Genomic DNA, 25,408 nt, shown 5'->3' on the forward strand with positions numbered 1-25,408 from the left:
TTGTGTCGAGGTCTTAATAAATTATATTTTTATAAAAAGTGTCATAAGGCTTACATATTTTTGACTTAAAAGAGACAGATATTCAAACACGTCGTCTGTGATAATCCCATACCGCGTAACTTAACACTGTTAACAATCCTTACCGGGAATAGTAAGTTTATAACTGGTGCAAGGACACCTAAATGTTCCTAGTCACCGGTTTACTAAAATTGAACTGGCTACAAGTAAAGACAGTTTATGAAATGTATCTACTTACGGTATTTAAGGAACTGTCACAAGAATGGGCGATGACGATCTTAACAAGGCCAGTTACAGGTTTGGGACGAGATTAACAACGACGATGTCGCTTTCCTTTATGTCAAAAAAAAAAACTTTTCGTAGCTTAAGCTTAACAACACTATTTATAAAAATACGTCAACGAAACCTTCAAACTCGATGCTGATTGGAGCATAATGTAGAAATAACATTCTGGTAACCCTGATTCTTTTTGCCATGAGAATCGTAACTAGTAGTAAAATTCATTTTGTTGCATTAATTTTGTCACACCTCAATTATAGTTAATTGACGTCAAATATCGTAGATACCTTCTTATTCGTTTCAAGAATCAGGGTGAAAAAAAAGCTTTCTAATAAAAATTGCCAACTCTACGATACTGAGTCCCACCATTTTAAAATTTCACAGTCAAAAATCTCCGTCCGTTAAAAAAATCCGGTCATAAAAACCTTTCTAAATAATTTCTGCATTATATCTCCTAGCATAGAGTTTCTAAAGGTGACCGCACACAGAAATAAATAATCCGAATAGTAACCCTGTGACTTGTATTTAAGCATCTACAGACGTGCCAACAAGTCAGCTGCCACGTCTCAACTACGAAATAGGGATTATTATTAAATCGGGCCAACTAGCCTAACTAAAACCAAAAGTGCAAAGAAATCGGCCACTGACATAAGTTGTAGATAGAACTTAGAGGTTGTCATGTCTGTAAATGCTGTCTGTATGAATAAGAGGCACCTATTTTGTTAACTGACTTGTACACAGGAATGATAGACAATCTTAAAGGAATATTTTCAATACTTTCACAGTTAGTTAATACGAACCATGTCACCTTTGTCACAAAGCTGACAAATTTAAAACGCAAGTTGTAAATACATTTTTTATAAAGACTTGAATAATAAGCATGAACAAGAATTCAAACCCGCATATTTCTGTGTGCAGGTATCGTTAAGAATTACTTACTAACAGGCGCTCGAATTGCGTTGCTGCCTACCAATGTGCTGGGCTTTAGTGACATACGAGCTCTTTACCATAATTTGTGACGTAATATTTGACATGTTTTCTTGTATATAGAGTTGTCAAATTCACAGTCAAAAGAAGTCGTACTTAGAAACACTACCAGTGTTATGGGTTGATAATAATGTTGGATAGTCTGTACGTGGTAGTCATTGCACGATCCAAATTAGTGCGTCTGTTAGTACGTCCATCCCAGCTTACCGCGTGCGGTAGCTAACCTACTTATGGCCACCGCCGCCTCTAGTCAAATATTACTCACATCAAGACATAGAATTTTATATTTACACAAATAATTATATTATATTGATATAGTATTCTAGTTTTAAGCGTTTATGATTTAAAAATAAGCGGTAATTATAAATTAAAAGTTGTACCGGTATCGTTCAAAGCGTAGGTACCTAGATTTTTTTCTCTTTTTAACTCATATTCGTGCAATATACGCTTTTTTAAATTGTTTAGCGTACTTACTTATTTATGATGTACTTAAAGTTATTTGACTTGATTATCGAATCTACTTTTGTTACCAATTTTAATTATTATTAAAAGTCGGTCCTTTGTAAAAGTTTTGCGAGGTCGCTTTATACGCAACGAATACATGTGGGTCACGTTAGTGCGCCCAATTCAAGACGCTGCGTTAACTGCAGTTGTATGCCACGTTGATAGACAACTTTTTGTAAATCAAGACGCACGGATGCGCAATATTGAACATTCATGTTTGCGTTAATCTGTCTGTATGTCATGTTATATGAACATCCTAATATTATGACTTAACAAGCGTTTTAACGTAACTCGTGCGTTTCGTTTGTTACGTTGTTGTCACACTACAAGCTGTGGTCTGGTCGCACCAGCGTGATACCCCGCTCGTATTAATGTTTCCCCTTCGTATTGCAGACGCAGAACGCGTCGCACGTGGTTTTCACGTATCAGCTTTGATAGCGTCTCTTGCGCCGGTGCGTTAAACCTACCCAAGATAAGGCGTAAATGTAAGGTTAAGTAGAGTTGCGAAGGTATTCGCGGTGTATATGTGCCTGCCTGTGGCGGGTCGGGTGGCGGAGAACGCCGCGTAATTAGGTTACAAAACAAATCGATGCCAAAGCGGAACTCGTATACTAAGTATATATTGAATATATCACCCCGTGGGAAAAGTAGAAGTAACGCTCGACACCAGAACGCGCACCGCGGCGGCGTTCGGGCGATTAATGATATAGTACTTATGTATAACTTTATACTGATTAAAATTAAAAGTTTCCCTAAATAATATTGCAAAGACGTGAGTCGACTAATGATTAATCGTTTTAAATAGATAAAAAAAAAATATCCACACTGAATGTATAAAACGATCGCCCTTAAAGTGATTCTAGGATACAGGGTATGCTTTGCAATTGTTTAAATGTATCTAAATGTTTTTCACGTAGGCAAAGTTGCTGAATTCTCTACATGTCCCTCTTTCGCGGTCGACTTCCGGCCGATGACGTCTGAGGAGTTAGGGCATGGCGGCTCGGACGAGCTCGTCGCGATTCGGCCTCCTGGCGCCGCTTCACTCTCGGGTCCACTGTAGTCTGTCGCAATTTTTATACTCTCTCATCACTATCGTAGTGTAAATGATCCCATACTGTCATGTCACTCGCGGTTATAATTAACTAGCTTCGCATTTTAGTTCGGTATTAACCGCACCGTCATACTACAATTCTTAAATTGCGTTTGCAAAAGTATCCTCATTCACTTATCATCTTAGTCGTAACTTAAAAGATCGTGTTATAATGGCCGTTGCGCTGTTCTATTGTCTACTAATCAAAATCTTAAATCAAACTGTCCTACCTTTACGTGAATGGACTTTACGTATTTTATAAATTAATCAAACCTAAAAATGCAACTTGAGTGCATTTTTTATCTTAATAGAGTAAATATTTGATTACGATCGTGCCATATGATTTGGCTAATAATTATATTATCATTAATCTTGGCCTGTAAATCGGTTTGTATGCTAAGAAATACTTCACTGAGGTCGCTTTATACGCATCGGGTACGACTAAATTTGAAAGTCGACGACTTTGATTGAAACAATTCGTCGAGTTTTTCATGATAATATTAGAGCCAATTTATTCATGTGTTGTTATATTATACTACGCAGTACATTTCAGCCTCCCCGACTGAAATATTTACCATTCATGCGCAACGGCAACTTTAATGAACTCGATCGCATAAAGTCTTAGTATTACGAAATCGAATTTGATTAAAGAGAACACTATTTAACTTCTAAAATTTTATAAAATATTTATATAGTTCGCAATTACGTCGTAGCGCTCGCGTAGCCCTTAAACAGTTGGATTAAAGTTTATAAAATATAAGGAATCGAATGTGAAATTTTAGGTGATATGTGAGGTCGAACGGTGACGGATACGGGACAAGAGTAACAACTGTTACCAAAGTCTCAAAGTGCATCTGATCGCGCAGTTTTGATTCCACCAATCAGATTACTATAATAAGACGAATCAACTCCATCTCTCATTAATAGGTATTTTGTAGCAACATTCAAATCAGCTGGGTGATTATGAAATTAATTAATTCTTCTTTAATAAAAACCTACAAAACATGATTATTCGATTTTCTTGAATGATTCCTATTATACACGTAAGCATACAGAAAGGTTTTGGGCCTTATTTATTTTGGGTTATTGTTATAATTGATAATTGATAGTCGGCAGAAGAAGAAAGATGCGTAGCGCGACATCTTAATGCGACGTCTTCTCTCTAATACGTAGCAAGTTATAACTAAAAGTTCTTAATCGAGTCGTTGCATTTAGTCAGTTGAGTTTCACACAGCGATATCGTCGAAGTCATTTCTCGAAAAGTGAATAATGCGACGAAAGTATCATGCAAGTTTCTGAAGAATTGTGAAAGTGAGGCAACGGGCACAGTTATAACTATAATCATTTTATATCACGAAGCTTAGCTCGCTTAACTTGTATACAAACACGCTACGAATGTCTCAGTAGTACGTAGCGACGACCGGATCGTCTTTCGGGTGGTACTGAGAGCCTAGTATATATATTCTACTTACGTTTAACTGTTTACGTTTAATTTTTTGTGAAACTTAACTGCGATTATATAAGATTAAATGAGCGCCATCTAGTGACAATACTGTTCTTCCACGCGATTGAATAAACATAAGTCGATAAAAAATCTCAACCTAGACACCCTGAGAGCTATATCCGATAGTGGTTAAGGCATGTTATTAAGGGCAATGTACACAAAGTGAATGTGCAGCATATGTGCGTGGCAGCACTAGTAGATTTATAATATTAGATAAGTCCTTGTTGCCATCTTTCTTTTAGGAAAGATGTTTTGTGTAAATATTCTATAAAAAAGTATTTTTTCATAATACCCTTCAATACCTCAAGTGCCCGTTGCCATGATGTGATTTGGCTTGTGAGTTGTGCCTATAGTGAATTTCGACAATGTGCCAGTAATATCGCTTTGTGAAACAACTATTTGTAATGCTTTGAAGACACATACCTCAGAAATAACCACCGTTCGACGCTAGTGAGTAAGGTGATTGCCAAGGTTTAAATTAGGAGCCTTGATTCGTATGACACACATTGAAATCGTGTGACACTTTACACTGCTATTAAATTATCTGTGAACTGGAGAAAATGGGATAGTAGTGATTGCGTTACCACTATCGTAAGCAAGATAAAGGTTGTAACGCGATTGGAGAAGTCGGACTGAAATTAAAAATATAAATCGTCAAAAAAGTGTTATGCCCCCTCAATGTCAGTCTTTCTATTGCATCCGGTATAGTTCGGGTATTATAGTCAAGCGCTGACTTTTTCCGACTTACATCAGTGTAGAAATTCGTTCTAAACAAAAAAAAAGTGTTTTTACCTATACACTTTTTTCCTAAAATTCTTATCAAAATGACCGAATCGACAGCATTTGATCCGGCATCTGTCTGGCTTTAACGGCTTAAATGGTTTGCCAAATAGACTACCATCCAGTTAGTGATATCGAGATCTGTACACCTTTCAAAATTACAATATTTTCCTTAATTTTCTCTTATAAATGATTCGATCGCAACACTTATACAAGCATCATCCAGCTCACAGATAATTTGTGACGTAAAAATCAAAACCCCGTATGTGGCAATGCCAAATTTGACGTTACAACATATATTTCAACACAGTGCATAGAGAATCAGGGCGCAAATTTTAGTATTTCTGAATTATTAAGCATATAATATATCTATTTATATAATAAAGAAATGGAGATACGCATAGTGCTTTTATGAATTGTAGGTCCTAGGAATGAAACAAAAAAGTCTAGTCATATCTTCTTCTTTTTATTTATTTTTTCTATCGCTTAGCAAAGTTTAGCTTCAAGCACATCTTTAAATTTCTTTCTCAATTTATTAACTTAAATAAATATTTCTCTTACGTATACTTACTAACATATTAATCTCGGAAACCAAAAAAAACATCTATTAACTTGCTTCTTTTTTTAATTCATAACATACTTCAGACTTGCTTACTTCTGAAAATGCATATCAGGGCCATTATTTGCAGTGGCAATCAAATCGTATCACTTTCAGAAATAATTTATAACGTCAACATTTTTGACCCTTGTGATGGAGATATCCTCTAGGCGTCACAATCAATACTATTTCTTGCGTCATTTCGATTAAAATATCATACAGAATATGGCCCCAGCATTAAGAAGCAAGACTTAAGGACTCTTCACATCACCTGATATCGGGATAAAAATCGGATCGGATCGGAAGGTTTAAAGGCCCTAGTGGCAAACCCCAGAGAACATTATTTTTTAAATGACATAACGTTTCAAAATACCGTTTTAATAGTTGAATGTGGAGTAAATTAGTTAACCGTGTATAAAACGTTTTGTATACTTACATAACATCTTACAAAATGTGTTTTCTTACTTATACCATAATAAATCATAATGGGCAACCAGGTATAGCGTAAATATCTTAATAAATAATATAAATAAACTATAGTTAGCTAATTCAAAAAAAATATTGTTGAATAGTAGTATAAGTTGAATAGTCATTTAAATACGATCACTTAATAAAACACGCACACTTGGAAACGATCCTTTCCTATGAGATTGGAAACTATCCGATTTAATCTGATTTTTAAACGACTGTCATAAGGTGTTTAGAGTCTATGGTATGCGTTTTTTACTTCTCACATTTTATTGATTTTAGTAAGCATACGATCCCACTTTAAGTCTATCTAAAAACGCCTAACCTTTCAAAAATAATAATAATGTATTAACGTGTTTTTTGATAAGTTATCCAGAATATTGTTTAAAATATTTCGTTCATACTTCTTGATAGAGTTTTAATAAGGTTTTACTAATTTATTGGTATAGAGTGGTAGAATTATGAATGGTATAATGGTATAACCGTTTGGTTAAGATAGGGGTTTAAAGTACCTTAGAGAAATTAATGATAGGTAGAGAGGTAACTTAATAGTTCCACCAAAGTTTGGTGCTGACGGTACATCGGTTTTACGTGAAAACGGTGTAGCGTCAGCGGATTTAGAACAAAAAATACGCGCCGTCCGTAACAATCACAGGTTTCAAATGAACTATGTACAGATCCAGCTTATTAAAAAAGCTTTTTATTGTACAAAAATGACTAATTTTTCTGCTATCCGTATATATAATAATCATAAGTACATATTTCTTTTTTTTAATCAGTTATTCGAGCAATAGCAATGCATAGTTATTATGCAAAAATAAAATCTCAAATCAAACAATATGAAGGCTTATTTTAAGACTAGTCATGTGGAAGGCAAACTTATTCTATCAAGTTATAAAAAAATCGATGAATTATGTGGATTGACAGTTAGAGAAAGTGATCAACGATTGACAGTTAATATTTACTGTGCAATTGAAATGTTACCATTGAGTAATTTATTGTTCATAAATTGTTAAAATCACACTCGGTACAAATAGTATAGATCAAATTATGTAAAAAAAATGGTTTTGTTTTTTTAATCGGTAAGTTACAGTCACCTAAATGTAAGCCAGTTGATTTATAACTTAACGACTAATGTTTTCACACTGCTGATGCTTTTGGTTTTATATTTTAGTGTATTTTATTAAACTAAGTTCGAAATACAAGCAGAAAGAAAACATTATAATTTTCTCTCTTTTCATCAATAAATTATTATTATAAATTTAATATATTCTCATTAAGCTTCCACTACACTAACAAAAATGACTTTTAACAACATCTGTGGCCTTCATACATTTACGTAGAAACAAATTTTGCATACAAATAGGTTTTGAAATAAAAATTGTTCCCACTGTTTCGAAAATGTAAATAAATATATGAAGTCATATCTAATTTAGGAGCTTACTAGCGTTTTGCCCCGGGATCTCTCGGGCGGGTGACAGGGTGTCGCTGTGTTTATGCTAAGAGAGTTCATAGGCATTAATCATTTAGATACAATATGTCGAGATTACCGAATATGAGTTATCTAAACACGACTTCATTATCGACCAGTTCCATTTAAAATTTGAAACTGAAAGAACAAAAGACAAAATCTAATCAGCATAGCTCGGCAGTTGATTCCTATCGAACGACTTAATACATTTGATATAAAATGCTATTACTAAAAATTAGAAATTAACAAAGAAACCACTCTTAAGATTAAATCATTATATTCTATTGAATTTAATTAATGCATGTCATTCATTTAATCAAATTTATTGGTGGTTTAATGAATTTATTGTTATTATTTTAAGATTCATTTTAATGATTATTTATAATCATTTAATTTGTTAAGTTGTAGGTGACTGAAAAATTTAGCATTTTGATGAACTTGGTTGCAATTTTTCACATGTTGTCGTGCTTAGACATCTCTCAACCTCGACGTATGATGCTTAACCTTCAGTAGAGGGGGCTTAATTTATCGCACAAATTTGTGCACGCCATTCTGGTCACTGTACAGTCGAATCATTTGGATCACAATTGCTTGCACAGTTTGACGGTACCACACTGGATGTCCCACACATTGTTCTGGATAACTTATGTTGGAATAGTTTAGGAGTGAACAGCCTGCTTTTGCGTTAGAAACATTTGTTTTACATGAAATAGCAAATTGTTATACAATCAAAGTGTCGTAACCGAAAATCTTTGATTTTGAAACATTATTATATTACACTACATTATAATTCGATAAAGATTTTTTTTTATTCCGTTTAAATAAAAAAGGAGCACAGGCTGTTTACGTATAGCTTAGCAAAGGGATACCTCTACAGGTGTCTGTGATATACGCTTGTAAAGATCGTCCATTCAACCCCTTTATATAATTCACTATCTCTCCCATAACCGTTCCGTTTTGCTCGAGTACATAAAACTAGTTATAATAATAAGACAAATTGTACATTTGACATCTTATTCAAGTGTATTTTACACATAAAAGTAATTTTTCAATTTAAATATAGAACAAAATGAATAGCGATCTACGGTAAGGAAATTGTAAAATCGTTTTTAATAAAATCTCAGATAGCCGCTTTTATCAGGATGCCCTTCGTTTGAAATTATATAGTTTTATATACCATAGATTTGCTACAATGTAATATAAGAGAATTGAAATAGGACAGCGTTAAGCTATTTGTTTAATGAATATATGTGGTTTTTGTCACTTGTAACATAAATGAATGGATATATTATAAATATTGATGACACGTTGTTTGCGAAAGTGAACAAAATTAAACTATATACGAATACGTTGTTTATATAAGCTACTTGACTATATTATCTTCTACTGGACTCAGTTTTTTCCTATTTTAATATAAGAAGAATAATGCATTATTTTGCATCTGCGGGTAAATGAAAATTGTTAATTGGTAGTCTAATTTAATGTTTCACACGCGGCAAACACCTTTATGAGTACAAACCGTCTGTCTAATTATTTCAATATACTTGGCATCTTATGTACACTAGAAGATATTAGTTTCGTTATATTGAACTAATGTGACAGAAGGCATTATATTATTAGCTAGATGCTCGCTTGTTCGATTTTCAAGAACAGACATGGTGTCTTAAAAATCCTAAATGTTACTTAAGTAGCTTTACACCCTTAAATTGTTAAATAAATACATGAATTATGTATATAGATAAATAATTACACGGTATTTGTTCTTGAAAATTTCACGTAAATCGTCACAGTACTAATTTTGCTCCAAACGAACATAATTGCTCGAACGCCTTTAATCAGACATCTGGTTTTTCAAATATACTTTCTCAATTGAATAAAAACTATTTATCGAACTTATTCTCCTGGGTAAAACGAAAGGACACGGAATAAAGGCTTCAGCATATGAGCCGCCAGTAGGTAGGCAATGCTTAACATCTGGTATCTAAAGTCAGTACAATCAGGCAGACATTTCAAATTCCTTTAAAATGTTTTTTCAATAATTTCTAATGTAACCGAGATTTGTGTATACGTCTCAAATTCATCATTATTTATCTTGTAATTGAGTTCAGTTTGGAATAACCATTGTGACGATTTACTGTAAATTAACGATGTACATTAAATAATGTTCATATTACCTCCTGCCGCATCGTGATATGATTATGAGAGGATGCACCAATATTGATTACAGCTGTCGCTGAAGCACTAGCGAACGCACAATGGCGAACACAAAGTCCACTGAATAGTACCCAACAAAGAATTATTACGTAGCATATAAAATGGATTGTCTTTTTACTATTAATTAATTAGATGAAATCTTGAATATTTAATTATAGTTATTATAATTGATGATGAGGTGAAACAAGTTTTAACAATATAATATTTTGTTTAGGGGCAGTTGCATTATGCATTTACAATCGTTAACACAAAATAAGCACTTAGTTAAGCTAAGTCAAACCAAGGCATATTGCCCGGTTCTGCGATAAAGAGCAAATTTACGACGAATAGCAAAACGCGTAGGCTTGAGTCATGTCGCGCATAAGACGCAAATTAACACGCTGCGGACGCGAGCTTTACGCGTTAGTTTGGTCTATCCTTTAAAGGTTTTTAGTGCTGGTTGCAAATGTATTTCGCGACTGCCCCCTATATATTATGCTTTAGTAAAATAAGAAATAAATAAAATATTACTTCGAACAAAAAAAAAAACTAATCGTAATTTCAATCTGTAAAAATTAGTTTTCTTCTATTTTTTATTTATTAATTATTTAATAAACAAAATTAAATTTACATACGTTGATAGTTATTGTTAGCATAATTGATGTACTTATCAACTTCTAGTCAGCTTTTCGATATTATCTACCTACGAATAATTTAGTGAGTAAATTTTTATAAAAGAGCCAATACGCCTTCCGACCTAGAAATGTACTTTAAATTTTGCAACACGAAAATATTTTTATGTATACGCACACTCACAGCTGTTAAGCACAAATGACGTACTCAGTACGTAAAATTAAGTACAAATCTATAGAATTTGCTTAAGGGGTAACCGTGACCTATATTTATATCTCTGTTACCCCTTGTATTACCGTTATTATCTATAGACATGGCGTATTTGCCCTTTTATAGGAAATGCCGCCATGACGTTGTGATGGCCAAAAAAACTTGTAACTAGACCGTAATAATTATTATGCACAATATCCACAGTGAACGAACCAAAGTTATTGTCACCACTGTATGAATAACGTCACATACTTCTTTATACCGTGTGACTACTAAGCTATAAATCAGCGATACAACAAAGCTAAGATTTATGATTTTAGTGAACTTAACACACTGAGATGGAGACTTAACTCAATAAATCAGAACCAAACGAACGCGGTGTCTTATTGGCTAAACAGTGGTGTGCCTATAAAAAGGCTGCAAATCCAATGAGATATGTTGTCTAATGCCAAAGCAACGGTATCTCTATACTTGTACCGTGCAAACGACCTCATATTTCCGTGCGTGTTCGCGCGGTCCAAAAGCATCGTATACAAGCACCACCTTGTTTTCTTTAAAAATAACCAATCAGTTGCTATTGGCAAGAAACCGAGTAAATAAAATTACTAGTTAAGGCTTAACCAAGGCGTCTTAATTGCGTCCGCAGTGACGTGCAATATAGCGTCTGCGAGCGACCAATCACAATTTATCTCCATTTAAGTAACCCTTGTTGCGCACAAGACGCTTAAAACGCCACAACTGACGTGGATGCGTTGGTATAGCCTTTGCTTTACGGCGCAATCTCACTGATTTATTAGCTTAGCTGAATTTGTGGTGGACTTGTACTTTAAATATAACACAATCCATTTTATATTATTGTGGACGCACAATCTGTTATTTATAACTGAAAGTTACCAGCAGTGCATTTGATAGCTAGGCTGTTCTAATGATTCATAGTATATTGTTATATTTCGCCAAAGTTTGTAATTAAGAGAGTTTTAAACACTTATTTAAAACGTCGCTAGGTAATATATTGTTTAACTATTTATTTTAAATTGTTATGTTTCCACATGCGTACATGCTCGGGGTTATTATTTACCTCTGGCACGGGTTTTGCTTAAAATCAGCGTCAGAGTTGCACTTATTCTAAGTGGTGTTACAGACAGACTTATTGTTTCTGATAAATCGACTGTTCATAACACCATATAAGAATAGTTTATTAATTTAATTATAGCTATGAATTTATGAACACAACGCCGAGCTTGTATCTGAGTGGGAAACTGGCTTTAGTCTAGCAAAATTCAGTAGCAAATTGACAGCATAATAGAACCACGTTTTTATGGAACTAATACAATAATGATTTGCCTACTTTGCAATTTAGTTAATACCTAATATGATGTTAATATGCATATGGCTGAAATATTTCAAAACTAAATTACTATTCAATTATTTATTATTATACACTTATTACGTTTAGTATGCTAGAAATATGAAGGGATAATAAATAATTTTAATTATATTAGGTATGTGTTTTATTTGACACCAACTCTTTTTTATATTTAAAGGTCAACCCGATGTCATCTTTTTGACATAATTTCCTCCAAATATCCGTAAAAATCAGCTATCAAAGCTTCCGATTCACAAAACTCTAGAAGATATTTGTACAGGTCCCCTAAAATAAAAGAGTTTATTAAACAAACATGGTTTTCATCATCATCGTATTAACCCATTACCGGTCCACTACTGGGCACGCGTCTCCTCCCACAATGAGAAGGGGTTAGCAGTCCACCATGCTGGCCCAGTGCGGATTGGCGAACTTCACACACCATTGAGAGCATTATGGAGAATTCTGAGGTATGCAGGTTTCCTCACGATGTTTTCCTTCACCGTTGAAGCAAGTGATATTTTAATTTCTTAAAAACATTGTATCACCATTGATTTAATGTTACTATCGGGTTTAAAAATAAAACCTAACGACGGAGGTGTCTATATGAAATGTGTGCTTTGTATAATAAGGCATATAATGGAAACGTGTACTCTGACCCCGCTTGCGCCACCTAGATTTATTTTATTTAACTCAGAGTTAGTTGCTAATAAATATGCTGGCTCATAACGTTGTTCAGGGCCTACTGCACAACTTTCTACACGTGCAGCCTGTGGGGCAAATATTCTCAAAAATCATACGGCACTCTCCGCGTTCAATTTAACAATGCGTTCAAAGTGCTGTTGGGGCTGCCACGCTATTGCAGTGCGACAGGGATGTTTGCGACATCGAATATCCACTGCTTTTACGCCACTATGCTCAAAAGGTGTGGGTCCCTAGTTCGAAGATTGCGGAAATGATTGCGAGTAGGTTAGACCGCAGGTGATTGCTGTGCCATTTCAAATGGTTTGGAGCTTTGACTCACGTATTTTTAGGATAATCTATAGTTATAATAGTAACTAAGGAAGCGGTGAAAGCGCATTCGGTAGTAGCTCGACTTCACTTTAGGAGGGCCGAGTTCGAATCCCAGCACGCATTTTAACATTTCTAAGTTATGTGTGTAAGTATTTTCTAATAATTAAAATATCACTTCAACGGTGAAGGAAAATATCGTGAGGAAACCTGCATGCCTGAGAGTTTTACGTAATGTTCTCAAAGGTGTGTGGAGTCCACCAATCCGCACTGGGCCAGCGTGGTGGACTACGGCCTTAACCCCTTCTTGTAGAGGAAGGAGACCCGTGCTCTGTAGTGGATGATGAGGATGTTTGTTTGTTTAGTGTTTAGTATACATAGAAAGTTTAAATATTAGTAATACTGAAAAATGGAGCCTATAAAATGCTCGACATAAAATTATTATTATTGTAAAACAAATTCTCGACTTATTATTACTGCCAACTTACCTACAGTAACATTATGATCCAACAATGAGCTATAAACTTTCAGAATATCTCCCTTCAACTCATTGTCTCCAAAGGTGTAGTAGCACATAGGTCTGGAGGCTTCGACACAGGCCATTAGTTGCAATAAGGATTTAAGTCGAGCGTGACCCCCGGACGCTCCGCAACCCCAATTGCCCGTCGCTACCCCGGGGTAATTTATGCCTTCTTTACTACTATAGAATGAAAATCCCACATATGCCTGAAATAGAAAAAAAATACTTGAACTTTATTGGATTTTAGACTAATTTGTACTTTAACACTATTAGCAATAAGATTCATTTTACTCTGATGTTCGATTAAATCAATACTCGAAAAATTTCTATACATACAAGTTTGTGCGATTAACGTATCCATACTAATGTTATAAATGCAAAGTATCTTTGTTTGTTTGTCCTTACTTGATGTCCTAAACAATCGTCTTGATTTTGACAGAGTTAGTTGGAAGGAGTAGCGTAGGCTACTTTTTATCCGAGCAAACCAAACGGTTCCCGCGGGTTTTGCAAAAAAAAACCACAATCAAGGAGGACTAATAAAGCGGGCAATGATATATTTATTAACGATTACCGCGTACTTTTAATAAACTTTATTGTTTTGTATTTCAAAGAAAGCCGAAGGACATGTTATTATAATAATGTATTAAAACATTGCAGAAGTTTAACTTTCAGCGAGTTACTACGACAATACACACATCGCCATCTAGCCCCAATGTAAGCGTAGCTTGTGTTAAGGGGTCTAAGATGACTGATATTTTTATGAATAATATACATAAATACTTATAATATACAGATAAACACCCAGCCACTGAAAAACATTCATGTTGGTCACACAAATATGATCCAGTTGTGTGAATCGAACCCACGGCCATGGACTCGCTCGCCATGGTCGCTGCCCACTGCGGCAGTCAGCCGTCTAAATAACTTAACTTTGTTTAAGTTAAGTTTGAGAACAGGATTTAAAAAAACAATAAAATGTAATGGAAATTAAAAATAATAGTGTTCAATTATGCGTCTTAAAGCTATGGATTACGATCCACATTAGGAGCAAGTGTGATGAAAATAAAGTTACAGTAGTTTTGTAAAGTGGGTAAATAGATTTATAAGTTCTGACAAGATATAAATGTTTCATTAAATTGTTTAACATTTTAATGAATGTGTTAATAACTCTTATTTTAATTAATTTATTAATAGTTATCAAGAAATAATTAACATTATAATCGATTCATTACAAATGTTCATGACATTTTGTCAGTGGGTATTTCGATATAAATACGGGTGCATTTTCGATACACTTCAGTTTTGTATGAGACTCGGACGCTGCAAACATACCTCATGGTGTCTTAGTCATTATCAATTCAAAAAAATTCGAAATTCATTTATTTCAAGTAGGCCCAATTTATAATCACTTTTGAAACGTCAAGTCGAAAAAAGGCTGTTTGTACTCTACCACGGGTTCGGAACGCAGATTCCACTGAGAAGAGCCGGCAAGAAACTCAGCATATTGCTCGTTTCTAACATAATTTTATATATTAGGTTGATACCTTATTCAGTTCCCTGTCGAACATTCGCTTTGAGTACTGCTCATATGGTTGTGGAAACCAACGTGCATCCATAACTAGGATAGCACAACGCCGTCTATTCGAGGGATCACGTGGAGTTTCATCCCGATAGTCTCCAGCCCATTTGAAGGTCATATCGTAACCGGAGTGCGTACTGAAGCGTTCACTTCCTGGTAGACAATTAAATATCCTACTTTTAATAATAATCATAAAAATGTATAACACCATTGCTACACAGAAAAAAATATATCCTACAATTTCTTTGCACATCACTACACACTTACATTAGACCGAAGTGCGAGCGAAATAGACGGATAAATTTGATTTATGAACCGAAGCCTCAGTTTTAAATGACTATAGGAAACACTGTGATAGCCCAGAGTGGAAGACCTATCTTCGACTTCACTTTCGATGGGGCGAGTTCGAATCCCAGCACGCCTCTAACTAAATGTGCGTTTTTGGAAATTAAAACATCACTTGTTGCATTGGTGAAGGTAAACATCGTGAAGAAACCTACATGCCTGAGAGCTCTCCATAATGTTCTCGAAGGTGCGTGGTGGACTACGACCATAACCATTCGAATCATTCGGATGGGACGTTTCATTTAGAAGTTATCGCGAGTTTGAAAATTTAACGACTCACCACATCCAAACAGAACAGTTATTTTAGAGCTACACTTAATAAAAATAAAGTTCTTTTTACAAACTATAACTAGTACTACGTATTTTAGTGTTTACTATTCGGTGTTAGTAACAAGAGCTGAAACGGACGTACAATTCTCCTTCAAACATCCAAAGTAGGTCCTATCCAATTACTGAATGCAGTTAAAATTACTCACCGAGCCCCATCGACTTATTTTTTGATACTACTAACGCCAGACTACTCACACAACGGGATGCTTTAAAAACAAAAAGAAAACCGAACATAGTTGCGGGAAACAACTCGTTATAGTAATAAATAGCAAAGTTACCTTTGATCATGACAGTTTCGGTGGGTCCCATGACTTCAGTGAACAGCATAGAAACGATCAATTCGGGATTAGAGACAAATCTGATCTCCTCCTGCACAGCACCTCGGTGTAACACCCCAACACCGATGTACCTAGTTAAATTAATGTAAAACAAAATATATTGTTGGGAAAGACAGATAATTGTGTCAGCAATCTGTTTATATAAAAAAGGTGACTGACTCACTGACTGACTAACTGACTAAGTCAAATTAAAATCGCTTGATAGGTCTATACGAATGCAGATTATTTGAATTTCAAAAAACCTTCATTAAAGCCCTGGCAGTAAAAATAAAGGCTCTTTCGATGAGTACATTACGAAATGTTTACTCACATGGTACATGAATATCTGACTAACTGGTTGACTGGCTTAGTGATGTATCAAAATACAGCTCAAACCACTGATCCGATTAGACTGAAATTTGGCATACAGATAGGTATTACAACGAAGGCGTCCGTTAAGAAAGGATTTTTGAAAATACATCCTCTAAGGGTGGAAAATTGGTTGAACAAAGTGGTTGCCAAACCTAGTTAAAAATCAGTAGTGATATCTAAAACTAGTAGATATCAGTTATAGGTATCCCCAATTTCTGTAAATTGCATAGGCTTCTTATAAGATCAGGAGCTATAAACGATCGCTTAGAACAGTATTACCTTAAAATTACAGTTTCTTTGACGTTCCTGAACACAAGGATTACAATTCTGTGGCAAAACGTCAAATATATAATAATAATACTTCTTTATGCGTTGGAAATAAGATCCCAGGACCTCTTGGCTATAACTCACTTGCTAGCAAAATCCACTTGTATACATCCCTGAGCATCTTCAATGAAAGTTTCAGCGTCGACAAAAAACGGTACTTTTGATATCGACAATGAACTGTTCGACCAATCGGGACATTCCACTACTGGTATGTGACGGCGAGAAAACGTGACGACGCCCTTCGGTTGTTCTGTTATATGAAGAGAGTTTTTAAAATGGTTATATTGTTGTTCTCATCGTACATTATATTTATACAAAGAACTTAAATACTTGGATCGTAAAGTTCATAATCGCTCGTGGATATAACGTGTAGGTACCTACTTAAATTAATTGGTTTCAAATAAATACCTAGACTAGGCATACTTTAAAATTATAATAGATTTTATTTATGATGATGATATTTCATAAATTAAAAGTCTGGTCTTAAACGATACGTCAACCTTGACATTTTTTGTCCGCGATGACCGCAGGTTATGCTTCTTTTACTATAGTGATTACGGTAGTGCAATAAGACAAATAATTGCAACATTAGTTCTAGTAGTAGACAGTTTTACCAGAGAACTTCACCGCCATGCTTAATTCTGCCGCCAAGCAGTACGCTGTGTTAGGTGCACACGTCTCGGATGAGTGCAAAAGAAAAAATAAAAAAGTTTACATGGCGCTTTGTCAATGCTATGTGCACTTGTAACTGACGTGCATATCAGTCCGTTTTTTGTGTGTTCTATATTTAAAAACGTGTAAAATGCATGTCGTTAGTTCTCTTAATAAATAAATAATTCAAAATTACTTTATTTCAAGTAGGCCTAATGTATAAGCACTTTTGAAACGTCAATTCAGTCTGTTTCTAGTGACTCTATCACCAGTTCGGAAGGCAGATTCCACTGAGAAGAGCCGGCAAGAAACTCAGCAGATTGCTCTTTTCCAAGATCATTTTAAAGTTTAACAATCTTAAGAGTGGCCTGCTTCTAAGCAGCCTTGTCGTTAAGGAATTCATCAATTCTGTAGTAAGCAAAAGTTCTTAAATGTGTTTTAATATATTGTTTAAACTTAGGCAAAGGTAGATCTAATATTACCTTCGGTATCATGTTATAAAAGCTACCCATCCCCACAAAGGATTTCTGTACTTTTCTCAGACGATATGCAGATATAACTAATTTATGTCCGTTTCTAGTTAGTCGTGTGTTAATATCGACTTTTTGTTTATAATTACTTGTTTTGTTTAAATAAACAAAGCGTTCCCGTGGACCAGCTACCAGGCGACTGGTTGAAATACCGTGGGGTTTTAGTCGGCACGAGTCCGACATAATCACCGTGCCTTGCCGTGGTAAACATGAGGATTTCCCCACGAGCAAAAAAAAAAGGTTGATGGACACAGGTCGGTAGGTCGGGATTCCTTTCATGACCTGCGAAGTGTTGATGTCTGTTTATAGGTGATGGATTTCCTCGGTCATCTGCTGCATCTGGAAAGTGAATTAAGTAGATACCTATATTATAGAGTAGTGAGTTTAATAAGTTACCTTTACATACTCTGGTGAAGTAATGGCAAATGCATTTTAACTTTTCCATTACTTTTGATCCACCACCATCGTATAACCTGAAATGTGAATTTTTATTTATTACTTACTTAAATGATTACTGGACTTTTATTTGTGAATTTTAAAATCCCGCGAAAACTTTTCCTTTACTCTCCGTTTCTGACTGTAAATAAAAAGTTCCGCAGGATTTTAAAACCAAAAACTAATGTCCTTTCCCAGGAAGCACTTTCCGCATAGTGTTTTAGGTGAAAAAAGATAACAGACACACAGCTTTACTTCCATACAATAAATACCCGAAACCATAAACATTTATCCACTAACTGTAAATAATGGGGAAAAGGGTGGAATAGTCCTTACAGAGGACTGATCACCCGTCTGGCAATGGCAGGCGTCCCCTCTATAAATAATAAAAACAGTAAATAAATGTAAAAATCGTGCCAAAAAGCGGTTGCTCACACACACATGACGAAACTGAAAAGTTTCTGGATGTTTTGGTTTAGTTCAGTAATACACACGCACGCACATACACACACACATCTTCTATAGATTTGTATAAAAAATGTTCAAAATATTATAAATAATTGTATAATACCAGCCTTGCCTGCGCATAACATTATTTTATTTGTTTAAACGAGCCATATTCATGAGGAGTGCACTGTCGCCTGAAACACAGGTTTACCTAGCTTAGGGACAGTTGATATCTGTATAATATGTTAATTATAACACCAATTGACATCTTGGAGATGTCTGTTAAAAAGTTCAAAGTTTGTATTAAACGTAAGCTTATACAAAAGTCCTACTGTAGTATAAAGGACTACGTAATCGATAAAAAAGCTTGGGTGTAAATTATTGCTCTAACCAGGTTGCTCTTCTAATAATTTAAGATGACATTGTGAGATGGTGATAACAAAAAAAAAAAAACACCCGGCTAAGTTTGTTGTGGGCTTCTTCTTAGACCAGGACGCGTTTGGAACCCTCGTAGCTTTGGTTTTAAGTTTACGAATGTGGTTATCGCCATCATCTCACTACCGTGTAATTCTTATGTACGCATCAAAAGTGCCACCTATGGGCCTACATGAATAAAGATATTTTTGACTTTGACTTTGACTATAACAATAATATAAGTTATACCTACTGTGCAGAAGTATCGTAAGTTGTACCCAGTGCCGGATTAACCACGTATTAAGAGTAGCAATTGCTACGGGCCCCGCGCAAAAGGGGGCCCCGCATATTTAAACCTACTCACATCTGCCTGAGCGTAATTTTTTGAGTGAAACTAATTAAGATGGTATGTTAAATTTTTTTGATGCCACAAAAACGTGTAACGTCTACTACTAAGACAATCAAACAAGAGCTCAAAGAGTTATAGCTCAAAGAGCTCAAAGAGATATAGCTATAGATTAGAGCTGAGTTTTAAGCCTCACAAAGGATATTTAAGTTTAGGAAGTTCGAGGTAAATCCCAGAACACACTCTTTGTGTTTTTTTCTCACGAAGGAATCAACCGATTTTGATTTCCAAAACAGCATTCGACGTGGTTTTTCAAGGTTAAGAGCTAATTAGTTTTTGGAGTTGTCGATAAAGCCGTTAGAAAGTGATTCGAAAAAAACTGTTTTTATTTTATTTCTTTCCCAAAATATTCTGGTTCGAATTGGCTAAAATTTTCAGGGAATCTAAGTTTAGTGGAACTCTTTGAAATCCCTCTTAGTTCATTCCAATCGGTCAAGCCTTTCTAAAGTTATAAGAGGGTCACATACATACACACGCACACACACACACGCACACACACACAAACACACACCCACACACACACATGCATAAACACGCGCATACATACAAACCCATGTTTTATTGAACAATAAACAATGTTATTATATTTACAATAGAAAAAAAGACTTTACTCCTCCTGTTCCCGCAGTAAAATATCCATTTTTTGAGTGCCATGAATGTAGTTAGCCATGAAAATTGTTAAGTAGTAACTACTTGGCTGCTTTTTTATCTGGTAAATTTACAAATGTGAATATATTAAAGTGTATACGTACAAATTAAAATTGGCCGGTGGATACGTCTTGTATTCGGATTTCCTTGTTTTGTTGTTTCTTTCCGGGAAAGTGCAGAAGAATGCGTTCGCTAACAAACTAGCGAGCTGCAGTTGCGTAAAAGAGACAGATTTGTTTTGTTCTCTCCTAGAAATAATACAAAACAAGTTAGTTCTTTACTGCAATCTCACCCGGTGGTTGGTGATGATGCAGATTTTTTTTTTTATATACAACGTGTAACCGAAATACGAAAAAATGTTCTAAAATCAATCCTGTAAAAAGAATTAAATAAAAAAGAAGCGTTTATTTTTCCATAAAAAAGATTTCAAAACATTCTTGTTTACGTGGCACGTCCTTGTCGGTAGTATTTAACACGGACAAGTTTGTGGAAAGAAATTCTTTCAAACAGCCAATTTAGTTTACAACATTTGTTTATAACAAAATGGACCATGGAATTACGAAATGCTGTTGAAGGGTGCGTGAGTATGCATGACTTGTTATGAAATACATAAGAAGTCACCCTGTAAAAATATGAAAACAAAAGAAGCATATTTATTTTTCCATACAAACTAATTCAAAACATTCTAGGCGTTTACTTATAACAACCCTTTTGAATATAAAAGACCGACGCATGAATAGTACCTACGCTACGGGACGCGTACATAATAAGGAGACACGAGTCACTTGATTTTAATTTTGCAAAAGTAAAGTTATGCGTGGGCTGTATCTGATTTATTTCAGTAAAAACTATGACAAAGGTTTACTCAAAAACTGTTACGGTTTCACATGTAAGTCTCAGAGACAGTAAATAATGTACCTCTAAAGCCTCTGAAGTATTATTTCGGTTTTCATTTACACGTTGTATATAATAATCTGTTTGATCATTCGATTTTGGTCGAATTTAACCTTTGTGCCTCTGAGAACAGTGCACGTTATTTATCTATTATCCATTAATTTTGATTTTCAATATCTAAACCCACGAAACCGCATTGAAGCGGCATAGAGGCTTTAAGCTTTATGCTGCTTCATCTAAGCCAGTAGTAGGCCATTAATGAAGCTGCTGATGATACTTACTTCAACATAGGTATCGGCGATTGTATTAACTCTGGTAAAGCCAAAGCCAGCTTTCTGACCTCTGGTAGAGTTTCCTCGAAGAACTTCTTACTTTCCGACACGTCCCAATACTAAAACGAAAAAGAAAACCCAGCTGTTTCTAGGTCGTAAATGGAGGACAACGCTATGCCAGGCGACGGCCAAATGTCGCGTAAACTTGTCATCAAAGAAATATCTAATTAAATAAAAAAAATTAAAAACTTCACTACGCAAATTAATAAAAATGGTATGGTAATAAATCCAAAAGTCTATTGATACCCACAGTATGGTAGTTCTGATAAAAGAAATTGTAACTCGCTATTCTGTGTTAGCGGCTATCTTGGATTTGAAATTTATCGTATTGTATAAAAATTTAGTATTCTACTAGTCACCCTTTAATTTGATACCGATATTGATGAAATATGTAATCCGTCATAGTGGCGGCGGCTAATTTGGACCGTGTTTCATCAAACATAGTTCAGCACACTCCCAAGTCCCAACGAATTCATTTTCAAACAAGAAACGAAACGTCGAAATTGGTTGATCCGTTCGGTAAGTACGATGCCACAGACAAACACACACACACATACATACACTACAGACACATCAAACTTATAACGCGTTCGTTTTTGCGACGGGGGTTAATAAAAAAAAAATTGCATCTCACCTCATTGAAAAATGTATGCAGCGCTGTAAAAGTCCAAATGCCTTTGAAACCAGGCTGGTAAGTCAGTACGGCTTCCAAAATACCCTGACTATTTCGCATTGGCTTCGAAAGTGCTTCTACTATCAAATCCCATTTCTTACCAACATTGGCCGCTTCATCCTAAAAACCACAATTTTGCAATCGTAGAGTGTTAGAGTATTTTTTATAGTTTTAATTGAGGGGCCGACATAGTTCAATGAGTCACGAAGCTAAAGTGGCAACGGACGGGGCACATAGTTAGGAAAACCGATTAAAGTTGGGGTCCCAAGATGCTGGAATGGCGACTTCGCACCGGTAAACGCAGCGTGGGTAGACCACCGACGAGGTTGGATGTCAACAAGCGAGTCGCAGGAAGCCGCTTGAAACAAGCGGTCCAGGGCCATGGATTTTGGAAGCACCTACAAAAGTCCTATGACCAGCAGTGGTCAATAGGTTGAAGTGTTATTTCATAAGTTAGTATATAGACAAGATCAACGCGGCTTCGGGCTAGCTTTTTAAGAATATGGCAGTTATATTAAACCCATAATAATCGGTTTCTACGCGAAATCGTACCGGAACGCTTAATCGTTTAGCGGACGTCTTTCTCGGTAGGGTGGTAACCAACCACGGCTGTAGCCTCCCACCAGACCCGATACGAATAAAATTTAAAAATTATAAATTCCAAAATTGCCCCACCGGGTGTCGAACTCGGCACCTCCGACTTAAAACCTCAGCGCTAACCGCTGTGTCAGGAAGATCGACAAAAGTTCGATGTTTCGCACTCGTTCTTTTAAAACCACGTTAAGTTGTCAGCCTCATAATTTATTATCAAATTAGTAATGAACTACATATACTTACGTAAATAGCGATATAGATTACCTATAAGCCTATCATCGTCATCAAAGTATTACCGGTTCACTAAAAGTCACAGATCTTCTCTCGGAATGAGAAGGGTTTAGACCGTAATCCACCACGTTGGCCAAGTGCGGTTTGGTAGACTGCACACTTGTCTCCTCACGATGTTCCCATCAACGATAAAGCAAGTGATATTTAATTTCTTAAATTAGAAACGCACATAGCTCCGAAAAGTATGAAGTGTGTGTCAAGGATTTCAGTCCCCCCTAGAAAGAGAAGCCGAAGCCTTACCCACTTGGCTTACCGGTGGTAGAATCACTACAAACGACAGTCTTTGCGTTTCAAAGTGCTGAGTAAGTCTACTTGAAATAAGTGAATTTTGAATTCAGTGCTACTTACACCTATATTATACAAGTTGTGATCCGAACACGGCATTTTGACATGATCCGAGTCCCATTTGTCGTCCCCAACAGTTGGTTTGTAAGGCCATGTAGCTCCATTACCAGGTATCTCGTAAAGAACCGCGTGGTTGTCAGCTGCCTCCACAGCAGGAAAGTCCGGGCAAAGCCAAACGGTTTGCGATCCGAACATGGCGGTTGAGAACTCTTGTTCAGCTTTTACAGACATTATGCTTGTATGAGTAGTTTTACACTGTACAGCTATAAGATTAAAATATATATTACGCCTAGTTTAGAACGTATTGTATACATTTCAAAAGTGTCTTTTATGCAATTAGTACGTCTCGTACAAAAGAAGTGTAGCCTACTGCCTCTCACTCAAACATACACACAGCACTTATATTTATGTCATATTAATTACAATATTAATATTTATTTACACAATATATTAAACACTATATTATACACTTTATTATACATACATAATATTAAATTAATTATCATAACAACTAATAAACACGACAATCATATCCGTCAAACCAGCATCCATATTTTTATAATTTTTATTAGTGTTTTTACCTACACTTGGAGGAATTATCAGTTTTATAAATATACAGTCGCTATAAGACTGATGTGAAAGGCATATACTAATTTCGGAATCGACGATAAGAGAGCCATAGCTTAATTGGATAAAGCGCTCTGGCCGCGATTGCCAGAGAGTCGCAGGTTCAAATCTTGTCGGTTCCGAAATTCTTTATATGCATTATAAATTTATAAAAGAATCCATATTTCACGGCTTTAAAATCGCTCCAACTGCTAAGACCACGCTCACCACTGCGCAAAAATTATGACATTAATTCTGGTAGCATTTTCATTGAATGAATGAATGAATATACTTTTATTGTACACCACATAAACATATAGAAAAATTATAAATAAAAATTTTACAAAAGTATACAATTTGGCGGCCTTATCGCTACATAGCGATCTCTTCCAGGCAACCAAAGTAGTTAAACACAGCTGAAGAAGAGAGGTAGGAGGAGATATACCTATATATACATATAATAAACTTACAATATAATATATAGATACTGATAATTAATATATACATTCATAAAGTCTCTACCATGAGAGTCTTCTAAAAAATCTTCTTATATAGGTAACCTAACTAAACCTAATCTAAAATGGTGACTACCCCTTCATTAGCCAAACCTAGCATTGTTCTTAGAGGCGAACGACATGTCCTGTCATTTGATTCTTGTGTACAATTCCGCGGATAAATTGGCTGCAGTTTATAGCTATTATTTGATAACAAAACCGAATTATACACATGCATAATCATCTACATACCAATTTATAGGTGTTCTGTTATAGATTTAATGTACACATTTAAGCACATGTAACTAATAGATAATAATATAAGTACCTGCTTTACCTTACACTTTATTAATCCCGTAAACACTACACAATTCAAGTAGACCACTAAACAAAAATTAAAACTACTTGGAACGCGTTTCGGCAATGGACTGTTTGAGGAAAATGAGTCAAACCAATATGAGTCAACGCGTTATACCTACCGATTACAGTAGATACCTTTATAGATATTCTTACACCGACGTTATCGTAGAATATATTCGACTAGCGGTCCCCCGCGACTAAGTGACTAAGTAAGCGTACGAGTAAAATTCAAAAGATAGTTATTATGCTGTCTTTTTTAGAACATTCAAAAAGTAACAATTTCTTACCTGTAAACCGAATGAATTATTCATTCGGTTTATAGGTAGGTAACAACTTAAAAAACCCTGACTTTCACATTTTTCATGACACTTTATTTAGCTTTAAGGCGA

At 35.3% G+C, this 25,408-nt stretch overlaps 1 protein-coding gene across 3 annotated transcripts; it reads right to left on the reverse strand.

Annotated features, from left to right (window-relative positions):
- Positions 1-10,581: 10,581 nt before the first annotated feature.
- LOC120627653 (poly(ADP-ribose) glycohydrolase-like) lies at positions 10,582-25,273 on the reverse strand. 3 transcript variants are annotated; one of them, XM_039895667.1, is made up of 11 exons: positions 24,988-25,273; positions 23,563-23,822; positions 22,291-22,449; positions 21,606-21,715; positions 20,535-20,678; positions 18,477-18,553; positions 16,984-17,149; positions 16,162-16,292; positions 15,174-15,361; positions 13,598-13,835; positions 10,582-12,386 (listed from the first exon to the last, which is right to left on the reverse strand). In XM_039895667.1, exons 2-11 carry the CDS (start codon positions 23,788-23,790, stop codon positions 12,292-12,294), a joined length of 1,536 nt encoding a protein of 511 aa, XP_039751601.1. In that variant the 5' UTR covers positions 23,791-23,822; positions 24,988-25,273; the 3' UTR covers positions 10,582-12,291. The 3 variants fall into 3 exon arrangements, with proteins under 3 accessions (XP_039751601.1, XP_039751600.1, XP_039751602.1); XM_039895666.1 differs by having other exon boundaries at positions 24,997-25,272; XM_039895668.1 differs by lacking the exon at positions 24,988-25,273 and having other exon boundaries at positions 23,563-23,884.
- Between the last annotated feature and the right edge of the window lie 135 nt (positions 25,274-25,408).

The sequence above is a fragment of the Pararge aegeria genome, chromosome 11 (genome assembly GCF_905163445.1).
Source record: "Pararge aegeria chromosome 11, ilParAegt1.1, whole genome shotgun sequence".
NCBI classification, from domain to species: domain Eukaryota; kingdom Metazoa; phylum Arthropoda; class Insecta; order Lepidoptera; family Nymphalidae; genus Pararge; species Pararge aegeria.

Bases quoted from the DNA above. Each gene is read 5' to 3' on its own strand.
- LOC120627653 (XM_039895667.1), bottom strand. From the start codon at position 23,790: ATGTCTGTAAAAGCTGAACAAGAGTTCTCAACCGCCATGTTCGGATCG. The intron at 20,679-21,605 runs GTAAGTATCATC...TATTATTTCTAG, and splicing joins TCGCCGATACCTATGTTGAA to GAGAGAACAAAACAAATCTG. The intron at 13,836-15,173 runs GTATCAACCTAA...TTTCTATTTCAG, and splicing joins TCGACAGGGAACTGAATAAG to GCATATGTGGGATTTTCATT.